This window comes from Anopheles coluzzii, chromosome 3 (genome assembly GCF_943734685.1).
Source record: "Anopheles coluzzii chromosome 3, AcolN3, whole genome shotgun sequence".
NCBI classification, from domain to species: Eukaryota; Metazoa; Arthropoda; class Insecta; order Diptera; family Culicidae; genus Anopheles; species Anopheles coluzzii.
In genome coordinates, this window is record NC_064671.1 from 61,378,110 (window position 1) to 61,386,332 (window position 8,223).

An 8,223-nucleotide genomic window follows, 5' to 3' on the forward strand; every position below is an offset into this window, starting at 1 on the left:
TAGCTTTTTTGTGTTTTGGGTTAGGTTTTTGGTGTGATAAGCAGGACCACCGCCCTCGCGATCAGTGTGTTTTCGATATATTAACAATGTTACGGTCTTCTTTCGCCGTGGTCTTCTGAGGACGTCCGGTTGACTTGCGCGTTTCGGTTGTGCAAGCGCGTTTCAGTTGTCTAAGCACGTTTCGGTTGTCCGAAGCGCGTTTGCCACAAAAGTGCGCGATCGTTCCATTACGAACTCGATCCTTTTGCGCTTAATGCCAGCAGCAGCCATTCGCTTTTACATATGGCGCTGATAATCGGTACAACGTTTACCTCGACCCATTGTTACTAACATTGCTTGCTTGGACCGTCAAGAACGCGCTGGTTAAAAAGTTGGACACGGCTGATCCCGTGCTCTGCCTGCGTTCTACTTCTATACGCGATGAATTACATCGTTTTGGAGCAGCAAAAACATCGCATGGATAAAAACTATCAACGAGTACGCGAGTAAGCGTCTTCCCTTCAAAATCGAGAAAAGAATACTGCCGCGCTCATGAAACAAAACGCCCATTGAAAAGAATAACTGCGCGCCAGCTCAATGCACGCACAAAGTTTACCATTCGCACACAACGTGCAACGCAGAGATGCACGAAGGCATTTCAATGGCGTGCACTGGAGAAACACCTGTGAGGGAATGCCGAGTTCATTGCTATTGTGCGCGTGTCCATTTCGCACCGGTGTCGCATTCACATTCATGAAACAGCACACCTGCGGTTTCGTCCGAGGAACAAGCGCTGCTGTCGATGCAAACTTTAGTTTTTATCCAAGTGCAAACGCACAATGTTTCACATGATAACACACATAATAAGAATAATTTCAACGCCACATGACATCATGGCAAGCTATGTTTTTCAGACACAAACCCGCGCACTTGCAAATACACATTAAAAAGCACACTCTCTTTCTACTACTACTACACACACACACACATGCACACACACACATACACACACACACATACACACACACACTCACACACACACATACACACACACATACACACACACAAACACAAGTAACGTGGCAAAACAAGTGCACGGTGCATTGAAAAAAAAGGGTCCTATCTTAATGTCCGATACTGTAATTGTACCAGTTTTCAGCAGGGAAGGACAACTGTTGCGAACGCAACTCTTTTAATTTTATAAATTTCATTTCAATAAATTTCTCTTTAGGAGCGATCGTCACGACGATCTCATTTTTAAACCTAACGGTCATTTACGAATTTAAGACCGAAAATACACGGACCGGCATTCTGCGGCCGCGGAATTTCGCTTGCTGAAAAATGTATGGATACCCCAGTTCGAAAAACTTCTCAAATAGCCAGAATTGCTTAAGCAGTCAATTTTGGCATGCTAAAGATCGCTGCTTGAATTCGCCTTTTGCAGTAGATAAACAGCGACAAAGTTCCAGGTGGTCCTTCTAAATAGCGCCTAAGCAGCTTCCTTATGCCAGGTTACCGAGGATAGTTTTTTGTGTGTTTTTTTTTGAAACAAACGTCATCGATTAAATAAACAACACGATGCATGTCTTTTTTATGTCCATGTTAATTTTAATACTTTAAAAGCTCTTGAACTCCATATAATTTTACATAGTCTACTAAAAAATCACAAACACAGCACACAATATTCCTTCTTCATTTAACTTATCTAACTTGTGCAGCAGCAATGAGATGTTTTACGGCACCAGTCTTTGACACTTTCACAAGAGCCACCTCGTACCGATGTCGTACATTAAAAAGCTATAAAGTTCCACAAAGTTCGGCACATCATCTTAACAAGCCTTCAATTTCCATTATGAACTATACACATACGGCCAAACAGCCGCAAGGTTACCGTACCGAGTACCGAGTGCTTGTTAAAAAGCGCCAAAGTTCCGCAACGTACTTCTTATCTCTTAATCAGCCACAAAGTACGACATCGGAACGATTTTTCATTAAACAGCCTCAAATCAGCTATAGAGCTCGAGCTGGTTATTTTGGTTGTTACCTTGGCTACCTGGCAGTCGATTACCATCTTATGAAATACGACTTTTGCTCCTCGGACTGCAACCGCTCCACATCAGACGCTGTACCGCGCAACAACTGTTTGTGGCTGGTTTACTGCAATGTAACATCGACTGTCCATCGCTACTCCAGCAGTTAAACTTTTACGCGCCTGCTATTCAGCTTCGTTCTCGTCAGTGACTTGCCCTGAACCGTAGTCGAAATGGATATGGCTTTAGAAACCCCCTTAACTCCATTCGGGTGTTTAATGAAGTTTGTCATATTTTTGACTTGGAGCCTCAGTGCAGGCTTTTAAAATCGCCTTTGAGTGATTAAGTTGATCTATCTATTAAGCGAAAGGCCACGGGAGTGACAAAATGCTGACAAATTTTTCAAAATGTGAGCTTTTGTCACTTTTTTGAGCTTTTGTCAAAATTTTGTAACCTGGAGCAGCCAGGAAAAAAAGTTGACAAAAGTTGACAAAATTTGACGTTCGTGAAAAAGCGTAAACAAACAGCTATTTGGCGCAGTTGTGACCCATTGTTATGATAATAATACTAAAATGCATGATTCTAATTGATTTATGTACCTAGTTAGTGCTTCTTAAACAAAATATCGATGATATTCAGATGTTGGAGCTTTTTGTCGCTCTTGTGTATGTTTTTGGTGCGGCCACGAGAAAAGCTCTTTTTTACAGTTGACAAGCAATTTTGAAAAAGTTGAAAATTTTTTTCAACATTTTTTCAGCTCCGTGGCCACGCGCTAATTTATTTTAAACTCCGTCCTTTGCTTGGTACCCGGCGACGTATGATATAAGAGATTATAGAATTAAATCAGCCATAGAACATAGAATTTATGTTATTAGGAACAAAACATGAGTCCAAAATAGTAAAAAAGACTCCAATTCGATCTATAGCAACGACCAGAAACAATGTTTATTTGAAATGTCAAAATTTTCCCATGGCTCGCTGTCAAATGGCGCTAAACGCTTCACCGTATTAATACACGATGCGCAATCTCAGATTGCGCATATATTCGTTTTATCAAAACATAAGTCATTTCGCGTAGCCAACCCTGAGCTATAAACGTCATTTCCATACATTTTCAGATTGCGCCAAGATTGCGCATAAATTTTCAAGATTATATGTCCGAGATATATATATATTTTTTGACAGATAAATATATCAAACCGACCCGTTTGACAGATAAATATATGCGCAATCTGAGATTGCGCATCGTCTATTGCTACGGTCAGCCTGTTCTCTTTCATGGACCTTGTTGATGGTATACGTTATTTATTCTTCTGGAAAACCCTGTACATTTAGACGCGCAGGACGTTATGCCAAATAGACGAAGAACAACATACGCACACACACATAATTTCACGCAATAAAGGACTACACATCTGTTTATTACTGCTATACAACAATCCTATAATCTAGATTTCAGCGTATTGGCGAATAAAGCTACGAATACTTGGTGCAGTAATTTTAGCAAATCCTGCTGGCCATGCGCTAGTACAGTTAGGATGACTAAACGACACAACTCCCGCCAATCCACTTCCGCACACCAACGCACCGCCGCTGTCTCCACCGCACGTGTCTACACCATTGTTGTATTTGGCACAAATCATGCTAATCGGAATGAAAAGAACCAATAATAATCAATCAGGATTTTTCACGCAAGCTTAACTTGGCGAACAAGGCTGAGCGAAGATAACTTACTTCGAGGTAATAGATTGCTTGCATGTCCCGCACAACTTGCGATATTCAGCCCACATTGTAGCACAAGTGCTCTGTGACACAATATTCATGTTGGCGTAGCGCAATTGATTTACAGACGCTGGTTGATTATTACCTGTGCGTCCCCATCCAATCACGAAGCACTCAGTACCGACCGGCAGCTCATTGGTTTGCAGCGCTAATGGGGCCATGTTTGGCCTTCCGCTGAAGGAATTCACAGGAACAGTAAGGACAGCTACATCACAATCCGATGCAGCGGGAAACGCCTTACGATTATAATTAGGATGAAGAGCTATACTGACCACGGGGACTTCAATTCCACCAGAAGAAGTGGATGTGCTTCCTCCATACAAAGTTACCTAAAAGAATCATTTTACGTTTCGAAATTTACTTAATTATACAAGGAGCATGCTGTACCACTTACGCGTGATGGATCGGACGGATACTTATACACACAATGCGCAGCAGTCAACGAATGCGAATTAGTAATGATGGTAGCTCCGCAATCGAAAACACCGTTAACTCGCAAGCTCAAGGCATACTTATATTTAACAATGCTCACTGCTTTTCCATTTACAATGCGGCCAGATTGGGACGCTCCATCCGGTTTGTTCTGATCGCTAGCGTCAGTCAGCACTGCGCTGCCGCAGAACAATCCGAATAGCACTAGACTGATCACTTGTTTCATCTTGCTGTCCTATTCGACTATGGCAATGCTCCAACAGTTATCCGTATTTATAGCTAGAAAATCCACTTCCGGCAGATGTTTTTCCAACGCGTGGAGAGATATTATTTACTAATACATGGCAACGTGTTATATATTACGGTGGTCCGTATCGCAGTTCATCCTGGGTACGATCATAGTTATTTCCCTGATGCGTCTGAGTACGATGTGGCTGTCTTAACTGTAGCAAATAATGCCTTCAGTGGAAAGCCAAACATGGCTTCGTTAATACTGCAAACTTCTGAACAGCCGATCGGTACTAGATGCTTTGTGGCTGGATGGGGCCGCACAGGTAATAATGAACCAGCGTCTTTAAATCAATTGCGTTATGCCGAAATGACCATTGTGGATCAGAGCACTTGTGCAAGAGCTTGGGCAACATACCCAAGACAGCGTGTTACATCCAAGTAAGTGAACCTAAACGGCGAACAATACTGTCTATACATTAATTGTGATTGGTTATCTTTTTTCTTTTCAGTATGATCTGTGCCAAGTACGGAAATGGCGTGGACACGTGCAAGGGTGACAGCGGTGGTGCATTGGTGTGCGGAGGTGGATTGGCTGGAGTTGTGTCGTTTACTAATCTTGAATGTACTAGCGCATGGCCAGCAGGATTTTCAAAAATTTCTGCACCAAGTATTCGTAGGTTTATTAGTACCGAGGCTGGCATTTAGAGAATGGGTATATATTTTCTTTATTTGTTTAATGAAATTATACGTATGTCACCAGTAATAAACGGACAAGTAGTGTTCTGATGGATATGACGGAATTGAGGAGTTTATTTATTTTTAACGATATTGGGAAGGGGGAGAGGAATTTATCTAAGTTTAGTGCATATGCATTTTTTTGTAACACTGCTTTTATAAGACTACACAAATTGAGCTAAAATACTTAGGCTATCTGCTACGTTGAATTCCCACTTTATTTCCTACCCTAATTCCTCATATTCCTACACTGCACATGTATTGCCAGGTCGTTTCAAATTTGTAACAGTTCAGTTACAGGTACAGTTCCAGGAACGGAATAAAATCGGGAGCTATTACAAGACCTGTGTGCATTTCATCATGATCAGTTACATGACCAGAATGGGATCATGTTTGGTTCAAGGATCCATATGGGTCCATCATTAGTTCCAGGACTGGTATAGGTTCATGATTGATTGCAGAACCAGTACGGGTTCATGATTGATTCCATGATCGGTAAAAGATCAGTTTAAGCTCCAGGATCGGTATGAGCTCATGATCGGTTCTAGAACCAGTGTGTGTTTATGATCAGTTTTAGGAATGGTAGTGGTTCAGTAGCGGTCCCTGGAACAGTATGGGTCCAGGTGGACGGCATAAGTTCAATATAACGTTCAGAACTGGTAAGACAAAGCGGCCACATGCGGCCCGCGAAGAACTTTGGCAGTTATTTGAATGAAACTGAAGTAGATTGTAGATTACGAGACAGGAATAGTGGGTGTACTAATTTTTAACCACTGAGGAAGAAGATTTTAACATTCAGTCTTAATAGTTCGTTTAACGAAGTATCGAGTAAGGTATCGTCGAAGATGGCATGTAGCATGTATTTTAGTTCTTGTTGGCTGGTGGCTCCTCAAAGTGGGACTCATATTTTCCCATGTTTCTACCCATTTTCTAACTTTGAGGCTTTCTGGAAAATTCGGAAACCATGTATTTCACTCGGAATACCACTTTTTTAGCACTTTTACTATATAATACTTAATTGATGAGGGTACTGTTTAGCTAGGCTTTTAAAAAAATCAGGGCGATATCTTTAAACATCTTGAAAATCCAAGCACATCAAAAAGGCTTGAATTGGATGAGGCCTTTTAAAAGTTGGTAGTATCTTTTCCGTGGGAAGGTCGTCGCTACTTCGTCTCGTTCATAGACGATCAGTCCCATTTTGCTGTGGTGTATTTGCTTCGAAAGAAATCTGAGGTCTTTGAAAAATTCAAAGAGTTTTCAGCAATGGCGACTGCGATGTTTGGTACGAACATTTCAAAACTCACTGTAGACCAGGGACGTGAGTATTTTTCGAATAATCAACAGAAGTACTACAAGGCGATGGGAATTCAGGTGGAGCAAACAGTAGCCTACTCACCGCAACAGAACGGGGTCGCGGAACGGTTCAACCGCACTGTTTGGTACCGCATACGGTAGGATGTACTGGTGAGGAGAAGTGTAGAGGAATGAGAATTTTCGGCGTAAGTGTGTGCGTGTTTTTGCACACGCTGCTTGTGCTGGGTGCGCGGCGCTCAGCGATCAGTCGCGAATCGATACTGAATAAAGACACACGTGAACTGTACGAACAATATAAATTCCTCCGTGTAAGGCAAATATTGATGAAATTAAAAATATCACAACGTAGGGCAAACTTGCTAACGATCACGGGACAGAACATTTTGGTGCGTAGTGACCAGGATTTTGATAAATCCTTCGGTTTTTGTGAAAACCGGCGTACAGAAGTGTTTGTTCATAAAGCAGTGCTGCGGCACTCGATCTGTATTAGTGTTTGTGTGTGTGAGCCTTTTGCAAAATGTCGAAGCAGGACAAGTTGCGGTACAAGGAGCTCAAGCGGCACCAATACATGGACTCCATCAATCGTGTGAAAGAGTTCGTAAAAACGTTCACAAGTGAACAAAAAAATCAAGTGTCGACGCGACTCGATCGTTTGGAAAAGATTTGGGAATCTTTTGAAACAGTGCAAGAAGACATCGAAGATTTGGAAATCTCCATGTCCATGTCTCCATTGCAACTAATGCGCGTATTAGAGCAGAAATGGAGGAAACGTATTTGTACGCAAAGGCGCAATTGCGTAGTATGTTGCCCATTCCGGCAACCGCTGAAGTTGTGTCTGTTGCTGCAAATGCTGCTTCATCTTCTTCTTCAAGAGTGAAGCTCCCATTGATCGCACTGCCAGAGTTCGCAGGAAATTTCGATGCGTGGTTAACGTTCCACGACACATACGTCTCACTCATACACTCATCGACGGACATAACGGCAATCGAAAAATTCCACTACCTTCGAGCTTCACTCAAAGAAGAAGCTGCGAATTTAATACAATCCATTTCGGTTACGAGTGAGAATTATGATTTGGCATGGAGTACGATCGTCAAACGTTATTCCAACCCAATCATTTTGCGTAAGAAGCATATTCGATCGCTTATATCGCTTCCTAAGATGAAAGAAACGGGAGCAGTGGCGCTCAACCGTTTGGTTGACGATTTTCGACGGCATGTCAAAATCCTAGAACAATTGAAAGAATCCGTGAAATCGTTCAGTTCAATTCTCATCGAGTTGATGGCGGATAAGCTGGATGATGAAACACTCCGTGTGTGGGAAGAAGCCCATGCCAATGAAGATCCTACATTTACGGACATGATGGCGTTTTTGGAAAAACGTGTAAGAGTGTTGGAAACACTGGCAATAGAGAAGTGTGGTGCAGTTCCCAAAAAACTAATTTGTTTATTTGTTTATTTGTTTATTTGTAAATGTTAAGTGATTGGCCATAATTGGCCTTATCACTGATCTTATAAACTAAACTTATAATAACATAAAGCATCACGGTACAATGTAACATCAGCACAAAATAAATAACACAGAGTATCACAGCAAGAAAAACAGGTTAAATTAGGGAATTCCAGTCAAAAGAGTCATAATGTGCATTAAATCTGATAGCCATCGCAGTCAAAGGTTCATTATCGCTATATGCACGTCTAGTTTGGTCAACTCTTAGTAG

The 8,223-nt window shown here is 41.7% G+C and overlaps 2 protein-coding genes across 2 annotated transcripts; one reads left to right on the forward strand and one right to left on the reverse strand.

Moving 5' to 3' along the window:
• Positions 1-1,581: 1,581 nt before the first annotated feature.
• LOC120959505 (trypsin beta-like) lies at positions 1,582-4,536 on the reverse strand. Its single transcript, XM_040382946.2, has 3 exons — positions 4,186-4,536; positions 3,744-4,120; positions 1,582-3,653 (listed from the first exon to the last, which is right to left on the reverse strand). Exons 1-3 carry the CDS (start codon positions 4,447-4,449, stop codon positions 3,458-3,460), a joined length of 837 nt encoding a protein of 278 aa, XP_040238880.1. The 5' UTR covers positions 4,450-4,536; the 3' UTR covers positions 1,582-3,457.
• Positions 4,537-4,589: 53 nt separating this feature from the next.
• On the forward strand, positions 4,590-5,542 carry LOC125907403 (serine protease 1-like). The gene is made up of 2 exons (XM_049609308.1): positions 4,590-4,892; positions 4,964-5,542. The coding sequence occupies exons 1-2, from the start codon at positions 4,702-4,704 to the stop codon at positions 5,157-5,159; spliced, it is 387 nt and encodes a 128-aa protein (XP_049465265.1). The 5' UTR covers positions 4,590-4,701; the 3' UTR covers positions 5,160-5,542.
• The last annotated feature ends 2,681 nt before the right edge of the window (positions 5,543-8,223 follow it).